At 47.8% G+C, this 21754-nt stretch overlaps 1 protein-coding gene across 7 annotated transcripts in view; it reads right to left on the reverse strand.

Moving 5' to 3' along the window:
* LOC122565478 (cAMP-specific 3',5'-cyclic phosphodiesterase 4C-like) overlaps window positions 1-21754 on the reverse strand; it is a 334615-nt gene that overhangs the window by 102591 nt on the left and 210270 nt on the right. Inside the window, exon 1 of one of the 7 annotated variants that reach the window (XM_043721495.1) lies at window positions 17492-17759. The exons of the other annotated variants lie outside the window; for them this stretch is intronic. Within the exon in view, the coding sequence (XP_043577430.1) occupies window positions 17492-17577 (86 nt within the window). The 5' untranslated portion in view covers window positions 17578-17759. Of the gene's footprint in view, window positions 1-17491; window positions 17760-21754 lie in introns of those variants that run through there. 7 annotated transcript variants of the gene reach the window in all.

Genomic DNA, 21754 nt, shown 5'->3' on the forward strand with positions numbered 1-21754 from the left:
TCGCTTATCTCTCCACGCTTCAGGCTCACTGCCTTTATTCCTGATGAAGGGCTTTTGCCCGAAACATCGATTTCGAAGCTCCTTGGATGCTGCCTGAACTGCTGTGCTCTTCCAGCACCACTGATCCAGCTTGTGACAGTGCAGGCCTGTGGACACTGCACTGTGAAACAGCAGCTGATACAGGGGCCTGTGTCAGCAGTGGCTCAGTGAGGAACACTCAATGTCTGACCCAGGGTTTGTGAGTTCCTGCCCTGAGATTGGAGTACATCTTGCAGGTTGACCCACTAGAGGGCTGCCTTCTTGATGAGATGTTACACTGGAGACCTTATCTCTCCTCTCAGCCCAAATGGAACAAGAACAAAGGAGCTCTCCCCAGTGTCCTTGGGGGATATTCAACCCCCAACCAACAATGGAAATAAAAATGATCAAGGGCGCTGGTGGCACAGTGGTAGTGTCCTTACTTCTGAACCAGGAGGTCCAGATTCAAGTCCCACCTGCTCTGAGGGGTAGATGAGGAGAAGTCTTGTAATATCTTTGAGAAAGTTGATGAAAAATCAACCAAAAAGAGGATTGTAGTTATTGTTAGTTACTGTGCCGTTCGCGGGAGCTTGCTGTGTAAACAATTGCTGCTGGGTTACCCTACATGATAGTGACAAGGCTGCAGAACTGTTTGATTGGCTGGAAAGCACTTGGGACATGGTGAGGTTGTGAAAGGTGCTAAAGAAACGGAAATCATTCTTTTTTCAGACATTGTGAGGAATGAGTGGACAGTGGACACTGCAAGACTGAGAGATCTGATCTCCCAAAAAACCCGGACCTAACTTTCAGTCAGTAAGTCCCTGACTGCCTTTTTTTGTTGAAATGGGACGACTTTATCCTTTCAAGTGCTGCGTCTTGTGAGACCGTGCTCAGGACTCTGAGAAAGGTTTTAACTTATTTACTCAGAAAACAACACAAACCGTGTCACTGTGGATGGAAATAAGCCTTCTATTTATGTTCTGACAGCCAAACTGGTCCCTTCTCGTTTTATTTAAAGACTGAAGATCCACAGGCCTCTGTGACTGCTCCTGGGGCAAGTCTGCAGGGAGCAGGGATCAGCCGCCACACGCAATCCAGTTCAAGCCCAGGCCACAAGTTTCCATCAGCCTGTTTGGACAGGCCCCCTTGCAGAGAGCTTTACAATCGCTGATGTTCAATGACGTCAATCTGAGGGAGAGCCTCTGCTCCAGGGATGGAGCTTTCTGACTGAGGCTCTAGGATCTGGGCTTTGTGAGTCTCCATTCTAACTGTTCGATGACCTGAGTCAGGTCAGTGTTGGACAAACCTGGTGGTATTATCATAAGACTATAAATCTGGAGACTCAGGTAAGACCATAAGATATAGGAGCAGAATTAAGCCATTCGGCCCATCGAGCCTGCTCCACCATTCGATCATGGCTGATATGTTTCTCAACCCCACTCTCCTGTCTTCTCCCTCAACCCTTGCTCCCCTTACTAATCGAGAACCTATTTATCTCTGTCTTAATGCATTCAATGCTACTTGGTCTCCACAGATTCTGCAGCAATGAATCCCACAGATTCATCACCAAGTGACTGAAGAAACTCTCCCTCATCTCAGATCTCGGTTCTCAAGCATCTTCCCATCACTCGGAGGCTGTGCCCTCAGGTCCTAGTCTCTCCCACTGATGGAAACATCTTCTCCACATCCACACTATCCAGGCCCCTCAGTATTCTGTAAGTTTCAATGAGCTCCCCCTCATCCTTCTAAACTCCAGCGAGTACAGACCCAGAGTCCTCAACCACTTCTATATGACAAGCCTTTCATCCCCAGGATCATTCTTATAAACCTCCTCTAGACCCCCCCTCCAGCACCTGCACATCATTCCATAGCAAAGCTGCTTATCTTATTGCAAATGTGGTCTGACTAGAGCCTTATAGAGCCTCAGCAGTACATCTCTACTCTTGTATTCTAGCCCTCTCCAAATGAATACTAATTTTCTGGGACCCGGGTTCAAGTTCCATGGTCACAGATAAAAATCTGGAATAAAGAGTCTAATGATGACCATGAATCTGTTATGACACCTCGAACTGCCGGCTAAAAGTGGAAAGGATCTCCAAGAAGGTCACGCTAAGTCTTTTTCAATATATCATTTCAGTTCCATCACACTGTAAACTTCTGCTATAAATTCTGTGTCTTTTTTTTAGATTAGATTCCTTACAGTGTGGAAACAGGCCCTTCGGCTCAACAAGTCCACACCAACCCTCCGAAAAGTAACCCACCCAGACCCACTTCCCTCTGACTAATGCACCTAACAGTACGGGCAATTTAGCGTGGCCAATTCACCCTTGGACTGTGGGAGGAAACCAGAGCACCCGGAGGAAACCCACGCAGACATAGGGAGAATGTGCAAACTCCACACAGTCAGTTGCCCGAGGCTGGAATTGAACCTGGGACCCTGGTGCTGTGAGGCAGCAGTGCTAACCACTGAGCCACCGTGCCGCCCTAAATATTCTCCACAACCACCTCATGAAGGAGGAGTGCTCCGAAAGCTAGTTCTTCCAAATAAATTTGTTGGACTATAACCTAGTGTTGTGAGATTTTTAACTATTGTTGCCAATTGTTGGAAAAACCCATTTGGTTCCCTAATGTCCTTTAGGGAAGGAAACTGTCATCCCTACCTGGTCTGGCCTACATGTGACTCCAGACCCACAGCAATGTGGTTGACTCTTAACTGCCCTCTGGGCAATTAGGGATGAGTAATAAATGCTGGTCCAGCCAGCGACACTGACATCCTGTAAATGGTGTTTTTACAAACCCTATTGGGGTGCCCATTAGTCAGGTTGCAGGAGCCCAGAGAAAGTTACAGGCATCAACATAGAGACACTCCACAGTGAAGGGATTACAGGGTAAAAGTGAGGACTGCAGATGCTGGAGATCAGAGTCAAAAGGTGTGGTGCTGGAAAAGCACAGCCGGTCAGGCAGCATCCGAGGAGCAGCAGAGTCAACATTTCGAGCATAAACTCATCATTAGGAATGCTCCTTGGATGCTGCCTGACTGGCTGTGCTTTTCCAGCAGCACACTCTTCAACGATGAAGGAATTACACCTGAGTGTGTCTTAAGAAAGTGTAATTATCCACCAGAGCAATAGGAGTTAAATTATGAGCATAATTCATCTGGATTAAATTTGTATTCTCTAGAATTTGAAAGACTAAGGTACAATCTGATTGAGTCGAGAGTGTGGTGCTGGAAAAGCACAGCAAGTCAGGCAGCATCCGAAGAGCAGGAGAATCGACATTTCAAGCATAAGCCCTTCATGAGGATTCTCCTGCACCTTGGATGATACCTGACTGGCTGTGCTTTTCCAGCATCACACTCTCGACTCTTATCTCCAGCATCTGCAGTCCTTAGTTTCTCCGATGGTCTGATTGAGGTTACTTTTAGAAGGAATTAAGAAATTGATAGTTTCTCTCTAGCTATTCGGTTTCTTTGGATGTGGACAGTCCAGAACAAAGAGCGGGGGAGAATCTCAAAATCAGAACCTGACCCTTCCGCTATCTGGTGCCAGTCTCTTGTCTCCCCCCCATACCTTTCCACACTATTTATATCCAAATAATCAGCCCATGCCTGTCTTGAATGCCTATGGCTCCACCATGTTTCCAGGCAGTTTACTCCAGACCCTAATCACTCCTGGGTAAGAAAGCTTTTCCTCATATCACCCTTCCTTTGTTTGCACATCACTTTACACCTACGCCCCTCCCGCTATTGTTCCTTTTACCAAGTGGAATCAGCTCCCAACTCCCCCCCCCCCCCCCCCACCCCAGCCCGCTCATGGTTTTGAAAAGCTGTAGCTGTCAGGCTTCTCTCTCCCAGGAGAACGGTCCCAATCTCTTCAATCTCTCTCTCCTCATCACTGAAGGTTCAGGTGACTTCACACAAAGGGGAGTGGGAATCTGAACCGCTCCCACCTCCACTCCCCACCCCCTGAAAAAGGATGCTGGTAGTCAGGGCGTGTCAATTGAAAACTTTATAACTGAGATGGATAGAGTTTTGTTAAATTAGGGAATAATGGGTTACAGAACTGAAGTGGACTGATGGAATTAACACACAGATTGTTGCAACAAACTCAAAGGGGTGAAATGGCTGTCCCTTTTCTGTATGCCAGGGTTGGGATTGCCATTGTCCAGACACATATGCACTGAGGTCTTCTTTATTTTCTCAGGTGGATCTCATAGATCCTCAAACCACTTTTGGGGTAAGAACACAGGAGACCCCAGTGGCGTGGTGAATATTTAACCCTCAGTCAACATCATCAGGCCTGGTTAGCTGCTCATTTGTGGGATCCTGCTGTGCACAAAATTTGCTGCTTCCTTTTTCCTACATTTCAAAGAGATACTCATTTAGCTGGAAAATCTTGAGATATTAAAAGGTGTCATGTGTGCCATTTCCCCAGCTGCCCATTGCTGGTACCTCGTGGTTATCTGCCATGTGTACCAGTGTGTGGTACTGGGTGAGGATTGTTTGAGGTGTCACCAATCCTCCTTTGACTTTGCTTTGCCTTGGGGCCTTACCCTGGGTGATTGGTGGTAGAGGGTACACCACCCTACAGTATCTACAGAGGATGTTCTGCTTGTGGAGAACAAGGAGGTTTATTACATGGTAGTGACAATTACAATTACATTGGGCCAGGTATAATCGCTGGGACCTTAAGGAGCTGGGACAGGCCCATCTGTTCCCCCCCAAAATCTGGAACAAAACCTCAACTCCAACCACAGACAGTGTGGGATTTCAGCAGAATGGGCAGAGCCAATGTAACACCAAAATTAACCCCTTCAAGACCATTACCTTATGCATTATGTAATTGAAAGTCTTGTTATTTGTTAAGATACAAATCAGCAACAATCTCATTGAGTGGTTAGCTGCCTGTGAGAGGCTGAATGGCCTCCTGTTGCTATTACACAAAGACATATTTTATTGAAGTGGAGGAGAGGGTGGGCGCATGTGGAACATAAAAGTGCAGGCAGAGACCTCTCAGCAGGTTTGGTGGCTCACAGCTTTGTAATTGCAGTGGCAAAAAGAATCTTTTTACTAAAGATAAGGAAACGTCAATGCTCCCTTACGGCTACGTGACAGCTTATAGTTATTTCTCAGTCTGGTCATTCAGTGAGCTTTCAAAACAGGATTGTCAATTTGGTGTTAATTTGTACCAATCCCCTCACCACCCAGTACCCTCCCCTACTCTCAAACATTCTCTTCCTCTGACTCCAGCTATGGTCATTCAGACTTCCCCAATCCAGTCATCAGTGACGGAATCCTGTGTCACTAAAGTCCTGCTCAAAGCTAACAGTCTCCTAAAGTTTAATAACTATTCCATTCCAGCTTGCACAGCCCTACTAGGATGGGCAGAACAGTCCCATTCTCTGCAGTAAGAATGTTTCCGAAAGATTTTCAATGTTGTCACAAAGAGTTAGTCGCTAAGGCACGGTGTCAGAGCTGAGGTCACTGGCTGCTAAACTGTTAGGATGCTTTATACACAATGGTCATTTCAAAAAGATATCGACAATCTATCAGTGATTGATAAAGAGGATTTGCTTCAGTACGGACAGCAGCCCCTCCTCACTCACACTGTCTCCCACTTCTTACTCAGAGCTCTGCTTGTTGATACACAGTGGGACTGGAAGGTGGTTCTGGTGCTGGGTTATTTCACGGGTGGTTTGGACTCCAAAATAGAAGTCAGGACTTTCTTCACTCATGGGATGTGAACACCGCTGACTGGCCCAAGATTTATTCCCTGTCCCCCCGTTCTCTCAATACAGTGGGGGTGAACTGCCTTCTTGTACCTGTTGCACTTCCTGTGCTGGAGGTAGACCCACAATGTCCTTAGGGAGGGAATTCCAGGATTCTGATCCAGTGACAGCGAAGGAATGGCAGTATATTTCCAAGGCGAAAGTGAGGACTGCAGATACTGGAGATTAGAGTCAAGATTAGAGTGGTGCTGGAAAAGCACAGCAGGTCAGGCAGCAACCGAGGAGCAGGAAAATCGACGTTTTGGGCACAAGCCCTTCATCAGGAATGGTATATTTCCAAGTCAGGATGGTGAGTGGCTTGGAGGGGAACTTGCAGGGGGTGGTGTTCCCATGTATCTGCTGCCCTTGTCCTTCTAGATGAAAGTGGTGGTGGGTTTTGACAGTGCTGTCTTAGGATCGCTGGTGAATTTCTGCAGTGCATCTTGTCGGATGGTACACACTGCTGCTACTGAGTGTCAGTGATGGAGGGAGTGGATGTTTGTGGTAGTGATGCCAATCAAGCAGGCTAAATTTGTCCAGGATGGTGTCAAGCTTCTTGAGTGTTGTTGGAGCTGCACCCATCCAGGCAATTGTGGAGTATTCCATCACACTCCTAAGTTGAGCCCCATAGATAGTGGACAGGCTCTTGGGGAGTCAGGAGGTGAGTTACTCACCTTAAATTAAACACATTGCAACAGCAGGAAGCCATTCAACCCCATCAGTTACATCGACTCTTTTGGGGGCCAACACATACTTCCCTTCCTTTCTCCCTCGCTATCCCCATAACTGAGTGCATCAATCTCCAGGACACACAGTAGGTTCACCACTCTCTGTCAATTCAGCCCGAGTCTGGATGATCTTACACCAGAGTGAACGGGAATGAGATTCCAGAAATCACCAGAAGGAACCACCAAATAGACCAGGCCTCAACATCTCAGAGGTGGCTTCCACCTTTCCATTATTAGGGGCACTCAGTTCCCCCAGCATCATCCATCCTGGCCCCACCTCAGTCTACTTGCTGCTAAGGATGTCTCATTGACCTCCACACCTGGTTATTCCTCCTGGCTGACCTCGCATCTTCCATAAAACATGAATTAATCCAAAACTCTGTGGCCACATCCGAGCTCAAACCAATCCCATTCACCCAATCCTGCCCGCAGACACCAATCTCGCAGCAAGGTCACTGGACTCAAGATGTTAACTGCTTCTCTCTCTGCAGATGCTGGTAGACCTGCTGAGTTTCTCCAGCAATTTCTGTTCTTATTTGTTTCAGGTCTCTAGCCTCTGTGCTTGAGCTTTCCGCCTAATTTTCTCCACCTTTCTCTTTCAAAAGGCACTTTTAAAAACTGATTGCTTGTCACCAAGCATTTGCTCATCTGTCTATCATTGGGTTAGTGCCTGTCCATCTCTGTGCCTGCCTTGGTGCTTTATAAATGAGAATGGAGTGCAGGAGAAGGAAAGACAGACAGAATGTATCATAAAATCACAGGACATATCAGAAAATAATGACAAAATTGCTCCTGATGATCATTGATGAGGGTTAATATTTCCAATGGGGGTTGGGGTATGTGCTCACAGACTGAACATTGCAGCTAGAGAGAGAGAGAAGGTTGGACATCTGCTGCAGCGCACTTGTTACAAATGCTGTACAATAACGGAGTGATCAATTATCCGAGTGAATTTGACCTCAGAGGCAGTGAGAGGAAACATGCCGATAATTTTCAGCTCAAATCAGTGACAGCCATTTCTGGAGCCTGGGGCGCTGACCAAGTTTGGGAAAGACTCTCTCTTTTAAAACGGCTTTGCCTGATTACCCCAGCCCTGCAGTAGAAAGCTGCAATACAGACTCCAAACATTAACCCCATGACCTCATAAGTGGCTATTTGACTGCTGAAGGCATCACTTCAACTCCCCCTCCCACTTCGCCCAGGACATGCAAGTCCTGGGTCTCCTCCACTGCCGAACTCTAGCCACCTGATGCCTGAAGAAAGAATGCCTCATTTTCCACATTGATCCCATGTGTTTGGAGAGTCCCAATGTCGATTTCATCAGTTTCCTCATCTCTCCTGACCCCACCTTATCCCAGATCCAACCCTCCAACTTTGCACCACCTCATGACCTGTCCTACCTGTCCATCTGAGAGTCATAGAGATGTACAGCATGGAAACAGTCCTTTCAGTCCAACTCGTCCACACCAACCAGATATCCCAAATCTTCTTTCCCATCTATTCGCTCCACCCTTCTCTTCGACCTATCACCTTCACCCCCACCTTCTACCTATTGCATTCCCAGCTACCTTCTGCCCAGCCCCACTCGTTCCCATTTATCTCTCGGCCCCCTTGGGTGCCCTCCACATTCCTGCTCAAAGCATGGACTCTCCTGCCCCTCGATGCTGCCTGACTGGCTGTGCTTTTCCAGTGCCACACCTTTTGACTGCTGAAGGTATCACAGCTAAGTGCCTCAGTGGATAGCACTGTTGCCTCGCAGTGTCAGGGAACTGGGTTCAATGCCACCCTCAGGCGATTGTGTGTGGGGTTTGCACATTCTCCCCCGTGACTCTGTGGGTTTCTTCCCACAGTTCAAAGATGTGCAGGTTAGGTGGATTGGCCATGCTAAATGGGGGGGGGTCGTGGGGATAGGGTAGGGGTCTGAGTGGGTCACTCTTGGGAGGGTCAGTGCAGACACGATGGGCCAAATGGCCTGTTACCACTTTGCTGAGATTCTATGATCCTGTCCTGGCCACACGCTTGTGGAAGACAGTGATCAAGCTACATAACTAATAACGTGGAATCTTTCTGAATGTTCACACAGGGGACACTGGAGACTGTAATTCTCAGATGACAAGGTCTTCAAATGTGAACAGTCTCCCTTATTCTCCACCCTTTTTTAAACCAGGAGAAAGTCTTCCTGATGAAAGGCTTATGTCTGAAATGTTGATCCTCCTGCTTCTTGGATGCTGTCTGACCTGCTGCGCTTTTCCAGCACCACACACTCAACCCTTTGTTAAACACCAACACTGCTCACTTTTACTGTGCAAAGTAAACTACCTGAATTTATATTGAGCCTGTCACATTTTCAAGACATCCTAACGTGTTTCACAGCTAATGTAGTATTCACTGAAGGGGGTCAGTTAGGTCAGTTGGTTGGATGACTGTCTTGTAACAGAGTGATGCCAACAGCATGTGGTCAAATGTTACACTGGCTGAGGTGACCATGAAGGTTTTTTCTCAACCTCTCCCCTCACCTGAGACATGGTTACCCTCAGGTTAAACCATGAACACTCGTCATAGGAAAGAGCAGCCCTACAGTAGATTAGATTAGATTAGATTAGATTAGATTAGATTAGATTACTTACAGTGTGGAAACAGGCCCTTCGGCCCAACAAGTCCACACCGACCCGCCGAAGCAGAACCCACCCAGACCCATTCCCCTACATTTACCCCTTCACCTAACATTACGGGTAATTTAGCATGGCCAATTCACCTAACCTGCACATTTTTGGATTGTGGGAGGAAACCGGAGCACCCGGAGGAAATCCACGCAGACACGGGGAGAATGTGCAACTCCACACAGTCAGTCGCCTGAGACGGGAATTGAACCCAGGTCTCTGGTACTGTGAGGCAGCAGTGCTAACCGCTGTGCCAGTAGCACTATGGTGATTTTACCTGAAGAGTAGTCACTGTTATAATGGAGGATGTTAGGCGGCCAATTGTTCACACAGCACGATCCTACAAGCAGCAACATGACAACGGCCAGATAATTTGTTTCAATGATGAAGACGATGATGGAGGGATAAATATTGGATTTTCAACCAGGTCCTTTGCTCTTTCAACAGGAGTTCTGAGAGAGAAGGCAGCTGATTGTTTTAATGTCTCACCCCCAAAATCAGCATCACAAACAGTGCAGCTTTCCCACAGCGCTGAGCTGGGAGTGTCAGCTCGAAATCTGGGATTGTGAATGTGGAATGGGGCTTGAATCCCCCACAACATACTGACTCAGAACTGAGAACGTTACTCACTGAGTCTAAGAGGCATCTGGATACCCCCCTGCCATCATCGTGGGGGTTCTGCAATGATCTGCTCCAAATTCTTCCCATCCCAGTGCTACACCCTAACCAATGATGTGGCTTATGGTTATGCAAGCTCATACCCCACATCCGCAATCCAGATCTTGCACAAGCTAGTCCTGGAATAAGTGCTTACATCAGGCCAAGACAGCACTTAGTCATTCATCATTTGGTATCCAGACAATAACAACAAAAACCTGCATTTACGTAACACCTTCAAGGTGGGGAAACATCTCAAGTCATTTCACAGGACCATTATTGAACAACCTTGACAACAGGCTGTAGAAGATAAAATTAGAACGGGGAAGAGGAAGTATCTTAATGGAGGATGGATGGAGGTGGAGAGATAATTCCAGAGGTTATGGCCAAGGCAGCCGAGGATATAGTCACCAACAATACATCCACGAAAATCAGGGATTGACGCAAGTCCAAAACAGGAAAAATAACGAGATGGAGCTGTAGAAGGCAGCAGAGATAGGGGAGGACAAGGATGTGGAGTGAGTTGGGAAACAAGGATAAAGATTTTAAATTGAAGGTGCTACCAGGTTGAGAGTGCTGTGTAGGTCAATCAGTAAAGAGGGCGATGGGTGAAGGGGATGTGGCACAAACCATGAAACGAGTAGCAGAGGTTCAGATGAGCTGAGGTTTATGGAGTGTCTCGAGGAAAGAACTGGAATATTCAGTCAGAGAGACAGACAGCCTGAGGCAGCTCTGACACCCAGAGCAAATTCAGGTGTCAGCCAGCCACAGGGTTTCCTGATTTGAAATGGAGGGGGGGTGGCACGGAGGTGTCCAAGATCACAAACTAAACGATGCAACAGCTGGAGAAAGCGGTGATTGTTCTCCACACAGCAAAGAAGGTTAAGTGGAGATTTAACAGAGGATCTCAAAATTGCGAAAAGTTATAGTCATAGCATCATACAGCAGACCTTTCAATCCAACTAGTCCATGCCAACCATATTCCCCAACTAAACTAGTCCCGTTTGCTTGCACTTGGCTCATATCCCTCCAAACCTTTCCTTTTCACGTACATATTCAAATGACTTTTAAATATTGTAACTGTGCTCACATCCACCACTTCCTCTGGAAGTTCATTCCACATACAAACCACTCTGTGTAAAAACGTTGTCCCTCATGCCCTTTTTAAATCTTTCTCTTCTCACCTTAAAAATATCCCCGCTAGTTTTGAACTCTCCTACCTAGGGAAATTATCCTTGCCATTCACCTTATCTATGCCCCTCATGATTTTATAAACCTCAACAAAGTCACCTCCCAACCTTCTACACTCCAGTGAAAAAGGTCCCAGCCTCCTGGTAAATCTCTTCTGAACCCTCTCCTGTTTAATAATATCCTTCCTATTATGAGGTGACCAGAACTGTACACAGTATTCCAGAAAAGGGTCTCACCAATGTCCTGTACACCTCAACATGACATCCCAACTCCTATAAAGGGCTGAGCAACGTAACACCTTTAACCATTTTGTCTACCTGTAATGCAAATTTTAAAGATGTACCTGAATCCCGAGGTCTCTCTGTTCTACAATATTACCCAGGGCCCTACCATTAAATTGTACAAGTCTTGTATAAATCTTGTGTTACTCAAATGCAATACCTCACATTTATCCAAATTAGTCTTTTCATATTAAGTTTTTGTAATGGGGTGGGGAAGACAGTGACCAGAGGATACAAGTTGGACATAATTGGCAAAGAAACCCCAAGGAAGTTGGAAATAAGGACACTTTTGCTTTCAAAACCCCAGGAAATTCTGACAATATGCTGCCCAAAAGGATATGGAAAGCAAGTTCAATAATCATTTTCAAAAGAGAGTTGGATAAATACCTGAAGGGAAATAGTTTAAAGGATTTTGGAGATAGAGTGGGATGGGTATGCAGCTGCATAGATCATTCTAGAGAGCCAGCATAGACACAATGGAATGAATGAGCTGAAAATGTGTTGCTGGAAAAGTGCAGCAGGTCAGGCAGCATCTAAGGAGCAGGAGAATCGACGTTTCGGGCATGAGCCCTTCTTCAGCTCATGCCCGAAACGTCGATTCTGCTTCTCCTTGGATGCTGCCTGACCTGCTGCGCTTTTCCAGCAACACATTTTCAGCTCTGATCTCCAGCACCTGAAGTCCTCACTTTCCCCACAATGGAATGAATGGCCTCCTCTGGACTGCAAGGTTCTATGATACATGGAGGGAGGGGAGAAGAGGCTGGTGCTGTTTGAACCAGTTAGATATTATTGTGGGGCTGGGCACTGGGGCAATTTTCCACTTGAGGACCCTGCAACCTTCTGGACTCAATATCGAGTTCAACAACTTTACAGTTTGAGCTGTCCCATGTCCTTACCCCAACCTCCCCCCCCCACAGCCCAGGTCTTGTTATCACAGGCCTTTTATGATGAAGGGCTCCGGCCCAAAATGTCGATTCTCCTGCTCCTCGGATGCTGCCTGACCTGCTGTGCTTTTCCAGCAGCACACACTCAACTCTGATCTCCAGCGTCTGCAGACCTTACTGTCCCCTTGTTATCACAGAGTCTGCTATTATACACAACACATTGTTAGACACTAACAGTCCCCATTTACAGCTATTCATCCTCCCAGTCAGATCATAATTCACTCCTTTGTCTGTCCAACTGTTCTTCTCTCTCTTTGTGCTCTATCCCCACCTATTGATTACACCTTAACCCCTCCCCCCACCCGATCTCCTGCAAACAAAAACATTTTCCTAGCTATCATCGGTCCTGAGGAAGGGTCACTCGACCTGAAACGTTACGTCTGATTTCTCTCCACAGATGCTGCCCGAAAGAGAGAGAGAGAAAACCCAGCACTCAGGAGCCAGCCTCAGAAAGTAGGTTCAATTCAGAGAATCCTACATGGAACTGGGCAGATGGGTTACACTGAGTCATTAATAAGTCGTGCCAAAACCCCAGTGGATTCAATGTAGCTCAATATCTTTGACATGAGAAAGTACTCTGAGCTAATTCCAAACAAAGGTTTATAAAATCCCTTGAGGCATGGATAGGATGAACAGCCAAGGTCTTTTTCCCAGGATAGGGGAGTCCAAAACTACAGGGCAGAGGTTTAAGGTGAGGGGGGGAAAAGATTTTAAAAGGATCTGAAGGGGTAACTTTTTCACATAAAGAGTGAAGCATGTTTGGAATGAGCTGCCAGTGGAACTGGTGGAGGCTAGTATACGTACGAGCGTTAAAAGGCATCTGGATGGGTACATAAATAGAGCTGAAAAGTGTGGTGCTGGAAAAGCGCAGCAGGCCAGGGAGCATCTGAGGAGCAGGATGCTGCCTGGCCTGCTGCACTTTTCCAGCACCACACTTTTCAACTCTGGTCTCCAGCATCTACAGTCCTCACTTTCTCCTGGGTACATGAATAGGAAGGATTGAGAGACATATGGGCCAAATGTTAGCAAATGAGACTAGATTGATTTTGAATATCTGGTCGGCAAGGACGAGTTGGACCAAAGGATCGGTTTCCATCTTTTCACAGATGTACACAGTACAAACACCCTCCGTCTCTCAGAGACATCCTGAAGCACTCTGTGCAATATCAATTACTGACCAGACTTAATGACTGACAGGAGGTAAGAAACACCTCAACAAGGGGCCCTTCTTGTGGCACAATGGTAGTGTCCCTACCCCAGACTGGGAGGCCCTGGTACAAGTTCCACCTGCTCCAGAGGTGTGTAATAACATTTCTGGTCAGGTTGATTAGGGGAAAAAAAAAGGTTACCAAAAAAAAAATCTAAACACAGCCAAGTCCCAGAACCAGCAACTGGTCTTAGATATGTGAGAAACCTTAAGCGAGGACATTTTAAAAACTCACTCCCTTTTCTCAGGATGTGGGGTGAGATGTTTCAACATCCATTATCTCAGGCCAGAGATAACATGACAAAGAGCGCAGCTCCCATTCAGTACCTGCACAGCTCATTTAAACCAGGGTTAGAAAGGCAACACCTGAAATAAAGCGTGAACCATCACCTTGATCTGTTCAGTTCTGTCTGACACCAGGTAGTCCTTTTATTCAAACAGCAATGGCCAAGTGATAAGACAATGTCACTGCTCAGGAAGTTAAGGGTAAAATCATGGGGGACATGGATAGGATAAATAGACATGGCTTTTTCCCTGGAGTGGGGGAGTCCAGAACTAGAAGGCATAGGGTTATGGTGAGAGGGGAAAGATTTAAAAGGGACCTAAGGGTGCGTGTATGGAATGAGCTGCCAAAGGAAGTGGTGGAGGCTGGTACAATGACAACATTTAAAAGGCATTTGGATGGGTATATGAAAAGGGTTTTGAGAGATATGGTCTAAATGCTGGCAAATGGGACTAGATTAATTTAAAATAACTGGTCGGCATGGACAAGTTGGACTGAAGGGTCTGTTTCCGTGCTGTACATCTCTATACTCTAAATGCACATTGCTATAGCACTCATTGCTGCCTCAGGAGTCCCAAAGTACTTTATAGTAATATAAAAAGGTTATGGTAAAGTTACCAGTGTCTTCCTAGACCATACAACTGCTCCCTCATTAGAGACAGACAACTGGTAGTGGTTTAATCTGAGGGTCACCACGTTTCAGGCAGAGGGAGAGGTTGAGGAGGAGAGTCTTTCGTGGTAACGTCAGCTGCTGCGGGAACTGAACCCACACTAACCAGCCATCCAACCAACTGAGCTGATCCAAGGAGTACGTATGAATTGTATTCACTGTTGTGATGTTGGGAAACACTTAATTTGCTATTTACTACCTTCAATTTCCCATAACTAATAAATGTACAAAGACCCGATCACCTGCTTTGGTGGAAAGGACTGTGGGATCTGGTCTTCTTTGAAATAGTGCCTCAGGATCTTTTATACCTCATTTCCCCTTCCCCCACCTCATCCTAGTTTCAAACTTCCAGCTCCGCACTGTCCCCTTGACTTGTCCAGACTTGTCCCACCTGCCTATCTCTTTTTCCACCTATCCACTCCACCCTCTCCTCCCTGACCTATCACCTTCATCCCCTTCCACACTCACCCATTGCACTCTATGCTACTTTCTCCCCACCCCCACCCTCCTCTAGCTTATCTCTCCACGCTTCAGGCTCACTGCCTTTATTCCTGATGAAGGGCTTTTGCCCGAAATGTCGATTTTGCTGCTCGTTGGATGCTGCCTGAACTGCTGTGCTCTTCCAGCACCACTAATCCAGAATCTGGTTTCCAGCATCTGCAGTCATTGTTTTTACCATCTTTTATACCCACCTGACTGATCAACTAGGAGCTTGTGTTAAGGATGGGACCTCAAGGAGGCCACCTCTGACATTAAAAGGAAAGCTCTGGGTGGATAAACGATTTCCATTTGTCGGGGATTCTAGAACTAGGGGGCATATCTGGAAACTAGGGCCAAACCATTCAGGAGGGATGTTAGGAGGCACCACAGGGAGGTGGTGAAAGCAGGCACATTAGCATTGTTTAAGGCACATCGTGACAGACAGATTAGATTCTCTACAGTGGGGAAACATGCCCTTCAGCCCAACAAGACCACACCGCCCCTCCAAAGAGAAACCCACTCCTCTACCCTATATTTACACCTAACACTGTGGGCAATTTAGCATGGCCAATTCACCTGATCTGCACATGTTTGGATTGTGGGAGGAAACTGGGGAACCTGGAGGAAACCCACACAGACACAGCGACAACGTGCAAACTCCACACAGACAGGCGGGAATCGAACCCAGGACTCTGGTGCTGTGAGGCAGCAGTGCTAACCACTGAGCCACCGTGCTGCCCTTATGAACAGAAGGCGAATGGAAGGACAGAAACCATATGTAGGCAGTAAATAGTGAGTCTAAATAAGGGACAGGGTCATAGAGATGTACACCTTGAAAACAGATCCTTCAGTCCAATTTGTCCACACCAACCAGATATCCTAAATTAATCTAGTTCCATTTGCCAGCACTTGACCCATATTCCTCCAAACCCTTCCTATTCATATACTCATCCAGATGCCTTTTAAATGTTATAACTGGAGCAGCCTCCAGCACTTCCCCTGGCAGCTATTTCATACACATCCCGCCCTCTGCATGAAAAAGTTGCTCCTTAGCTCAAATCTTCCAACCCTGGCAACATCCTTTGTAAATATTTTTCTGCCACTCAATGAGAACATGCTGATCTGTGGCCTACCTCTGTCTAGCTGCCTTTGGCCATATCCCTTAATACCTTTGCTTAACAAAAGAAAATTATCTATATCACAATTAAAATGAAGAACTGATCCCAGCATCCACTGCTGTTTGTGGAAGAGAGTTCCAAATTTCTCTCACCCTTTTTGTGCATCAGTACAATATACAATCGAATCAACACAGGAACAAATCTTTATATCTACCCTTACTTAGACTCCTTATTTACTACCCATATATGATTTCTGTCCCTCTGTTCGCCTTCTGTTCATCTATCTGTCACGATGTGCCTGAAACATTGCTAATGTGCCTGCTTTCACCACCTCCCTGAAGTGCCTCCTAACATCTCCCCTGAATAGTCTGGCCCTAGTTTCCACCCAGCCTGATCCAATTCTATTGAGTACAGGAGCTGGAAGGTCATGTTGCAGCTGTACAGGACATTGGTTAGGCCACTTGTTAGAATATTGCATGCAGTTCTGGTCTCCCTTCTATCGGAAGGTTGTGAAACTTGAAAGGGTTGAGAAATGATTTAAAAGGATGTTGCCAGGGTTGGAGGGTATGAGCTAAAGGGAGAGGCTGAACGGGCTGGGGCTGTTTTCCCTGGAGTGTCAAAGGCTGAGGGGTGACCTTATAGAGGTTTATAAAATCATGAGGGGCATGGATAGGATAAATAGACAAGGTCTTTTTCCTGGGGTAGGAGAGTCCAAAACTCAAGGGCACAGGTTTAGGGTGAGAGGAGAAAGATTTAAAAGAGACCAAGGAGGCAACTTTTTCACAAAGAGGGTGGTACGTGTATGGAATGAGCTGTCAGAGGAAGTGGTGGAGGCTGGTACAACTGCAACATTTAAGAGGCATCTGGATGGGTATATGAATAGGAAGGGTTTGGAGGGATATGGGCCGGGTGCTGGCAGGTGGGATTAGATTGGGTTGGGATATCCGGTCGGCATGGACGGGTTGGACCGAAGGGTCTGTTTCCATGCTGTACATCTCTATGACTCTATAACAGGCTCGAGGGGCTGAATGGCCTCCTCTTCTTGTATTGCTCAACCAGGATTTTCCAGGCCGGGAATCGAAAGCAAGTCAAGCCAGGAGCGGGGGGAGTTCAAATGCCACAGAACTGGAGCACAGGAGGACCCCAGGCTGGCTCTCCCGGGTGGGTAGGGTCATTACTGGGCGCAGTGCTGCTCAACCCCTTCAGGGTGGAAAGTTAGAATCAGCCGGATTGCTATTAGTGGGATCTTGCCGTGCGCAAATGGGCAGCCGATTTTCCTACATTAAGAACGTGACCACACTTGAAAAGCAGAATTTCAAAACAATTCCGAAACGATCCGGAAAAGGCAAGTATTTTGCCTTTAATTCAACTTTCTGACTCAGCTCAGTGTCACTTCAAGCCAAGGGCTGATCCTCTCAGAAATCCCCCTCGTTTTTGAATTTAAAAAACCTCCCAAAATTCTCCTCCTCCCGGTCTCCCTAGACTCACCAAATCCACGTGTGCCTGCGCCCGGAGTGCGGGTCAAACTGGAGACGCCTCAATTTCTCTCTCTGCTCCGAACTCAGCAGCTCCATCTCCCCGCTGTCCGCAACTCAGGGGCGGCGCTAGACAAATTCCGACATCTCCGTGCCCCGCGCTGGGCGAGAAACGCCGCTCCTGAAACAATACTCTGCAGCTGAAGACCACTTTCAACTTCAGCCGCAACAGCGAGACTGAACACAAGGGGCCGAGTGTCCGGGAGATGGTTCCTCGTGTTGTTGTTGTTGTTGCTCATAGCTGCCCGTGAACCACCCACACGGAAATTATTGCACAACCAGCCATACCTGCAGGAACTGAGAGAGACGGAACACACCTGGGGCACCCACTCCTGTTCCTGCACTCTCTCATTCAGCAAAGACCTGACAACACCAGGCTACAGAGCTCCGGGAGAAGGCTTCTCTGTCAGAGACTGCCTTCCCTCCCACCCTGAGTAACTCCGCTCCACATTTCCGGGTAAAAGCCTGCAGTTGAAGGGAGAGGGAAATTGCCTCTCTCTCTCTCTCTCTCCTCACAGCCAGCTCCCTCTTGTGTAATCGGTGAATGTGTCTGTGACTTCTTCCCTCTCAGGTTCCCGCCGAGAAACCAGCTTCACAATGACAACACCGACTGTAGCGGGTTTGCTCAGCTCTCTCTGCAGAACGTGCCTTTACTGTTCCGTAAACCTCGACCGACTGGCTGTGGGCTGTACACTCTGTACACACTCACTGGCTGTGGACTGTACACTCTGTACACACTCACTGGCTGTGGGCTGTACACTGTACACACTGGCTGTGGGCTGTACACTCTGTACACACTCACTGGCTGTGGGCTGTACACTGTACACACTCACTGGCTGTGGGCTGTACACTCTGTACACACTCACTGGCTGAGGGCTGTACATTGTATACATTCACTGGCTCTGGGCTGTACAACACTGCATACACACTGGCTCTGGGCTGTATAACACTGTACACACTCACTGGCTGTGGACTGTACACTGTACACACTCACTGGCTGTGGGCTGTACACACTGACTGTGGGCTGTACAACACTGTGCACACTCACTGGCTGTGGGCTGTACAACACTACTGCCCGTAGTGTCAGATAAGGGGTAAATGTAGGGGTATGGGTGGGTTGCGCTTCGGCGGGGCGGTGTGGACTTGTTGGGCCGAAGGGCCTGTTTCCATACTGTAAGTAATCTAATCTAATCTATTCACTGGCTCTGGGCTGTACAACACTGCATACACACTGGCTCTGGGCTGTACAACACTGTGCACACTCACTGGCTGTGGACTGTACACTGTACACACTCACTGGCTGTGGGCTGTACACTCTGTACACACACACTGGCTGTGGGCTGTACACACTCACTGGCTGTGGGCTGTACAACACTGTGCACACTCACTGGCTGTGGGCTGTATACTGTACACACACTGGCTGTTGGCTGTACATTGTATACATTCACTGGCTGTGGGCTGTACAACACTACACACTCACTGGCTGTGGACTGTACACTGTACACTCTGTACACACTCACTGGCTGTGGGCTGTACAACACTGTGCACACTCACTGGCTGTGGGCTGTATACTGTACACACTGGCTGTTGGCTGTACATTGTATACATTCACTGGCTGTGGGCTGAACAACACTGTATACACTCACTGGCTATTGGCTGTATAATACTATACACACTCACTGTGGGCTGTACACACTCACTGGCTGTTGGCTGTCCAATACTGTACACACTGGCTGTGGGCTGTGCACTCTGTACTCACTCACTGGCTGTGGGCTGTCCAACACTACATACACAATGGCTGTGGGCTGTACAACACTGTACACACTCACTGGCTGTGGACTGTATACTGTACACACTCACTGGCTGTGGGCTGTACAACACTGTACATACTCACTGGCTGTGGGCTGTACAACACTGTACACACTCACTGGCTGTGGGCTGTATACTGTACACACTGGCTGTGGGCTGTACAGCACTACACACACTGGCTGTGGGCTGTACAACACTGTACATGCTCACTGGCTGTGGGCTGTATAACACTGTACACGCTCACTGGCTGTGGGCTGTACAGCACTGTACACACACTGGCTCTGGGCTGTATAACTCTGTACACGCTCACTGGCTGTGGGCTGTATAACACTGTACACGCTCACTGGCTGTGGGCTGTATACTGTACACACACTGGCTCTGGGTTGTACAGCACTGTACACACACTGGCTCTGGGCTGTATAACACTGTACACACACTGGCTCTGGGCTGTACAACACTGTACACGCTCACTGGCTGTGGGCTGTATAACATTGTACACACTCACTGGCTGTGGGCTGTACACTCTGTACACACTCACTGGCTATGAACTGTACACTGTACACACTCACTGGCTGTGGGCTGTACACTCTGTACACACTCACTGGCTGTGGGCTGTACACTCTGTATACACTGTCTGTGGGCTGTACAACACTCTACACACTCACTAGCTGTGGGCTGTACAACACTGTGCACACTCACTGGCTGTGGGCTGTACACTGTACACTCACTGGCTGTGGGCTGTACACTGTACACACTCACTGGCTGTGGGCTGTACAACACTGTGCACACTCACTGGCTGTGGGCTGTATAGTACTGTACATACTCACTGGCTGTGGGCTGTACAACACTGTGCACACTCACTGGCTGTGGGCTGTACACTACACACACTGGCTGTGGGCTGTACACTGTGCACACTCACTTGCTGTGGGCTGTATAGTACTGTACATACTCACTGGCTGTGGGCTGTATAGCACTGTACATACTCTGGCTGTGGGCTGTACAACACTACACACTCACTGGCTGTGGGCTGTACAGCACTGTACATACTCACTCGCTGTGGGCTGTACAACACTACACACTCACTGGCTGTGGGCTGTACACTCTGTACACACTCACTGGCTGTCGGCTGTACAGCACTGTACACACTCACTGGCTGTCGGCTGTACAGCACTGTACACACTCACTGGCTGTGGGCTGTAAAACGCTCTACACACTCACTGGCTGTGGGCTGTACACTGTACACACTCACTGGCAGTGGGCTGTACAATACTGTACACACTGGCTGTGGGCTGTACAGCACTGTACATACTCACTCGCTGTGGGCTGTACAACACTACACACTCACTGGCTGTGGGCTGTACACTCTGTACACACTCACTGGCTGTCGGCTGTACAGCACTGTACACACTCACTGGCTGTGGGCTGTACAACACTCTACACACTCACTGGCTGTGGGCAGTAAAACACTCTGTGCACACTCACTGACTGTGGGCTGTACACTGTACACACTCACTGGCTGTGGGCTGTACAATACTGTACACACTGGCTGTGGGCTGTACACTCTGTATGCACTCACTGGCTGTGGGCTGTACACTCTGTACACACTCACTGGCTGTGGGCTGTACAACACTGTGCACACTCACTGGCTATGGGCTGTACACTGTACACACACTGGCTGTTGGCTGTACATTGTATACATTCACTGGCTCTGGGCTGTACACTGTACACACACTGGCTGTGGGCTGTATAACACTGTACAGCTCACTGGCTGTGGGCTGTACAGCACGGTACGCACACTGGCTGTGGGCTGTACACTGTACACACACTGGCTGTGGGCTGTATTACACTGTACACACACTGGCTGTGGGCTGTATAACATTGTACATGCTCACTGGCTGTGGGCTGTATAACACTGTACACGCTCACTGGCTGTGGGCTGTATAACACTGTACACGCTCACTGGCTGTGGGCTGTATATCGCTGAACCACAGTTTTACTGTTTTGTCTGACAGGGACAGGAAGCAGAAAGCTGAAACCAGTTTAATGTGGCAGTGGTTACAATACTGCGGATGTTGGAAATCGGACCCAAGAACAGAAATCCCAGGTAAAACCCACATGGCCTGACAGCACCCACAGAGTGTTAGCTGAGTTATCATTTTGAGTCCAGTGACTCTTCCTCAGAATTGAGTTCCGAAGAAGGGTTAGTGGGCCCTAAACATTGATTCTGCTTTCTCTCCACAAATACTTTAGTGTGGTCTGAGGTCATGAAAGATGCTATGAAAATGCAAGTTGTTTTTGTCTTGGACTGTGGAAAGGGTCCCAGCTGGAAAGTGTGTTGTTATCAGGGTATTGGATGGCATTGCCATGGTTGACTCTCCTATCTCAACATCCTGGGAGTTACCAAAAG

The sequence above is a fragment of the Chiloscyllium plagiosum genome, chromosome 31 (assembly GCF_004010195.1).
Source record: "Chiloscyllium plagiosum isolate BGI_BamShark_2017 chromosome 31, ASM401019v2, whole genome shotgun sequence".
Classification (NCBI taxonomy): Eukaryota; Metazoa; Chordata; class Chondrichthyes; order Orectolobiformes; family Hemiscylliidae; genus Chiloscyllium; species Chiloscyllium plagiosum.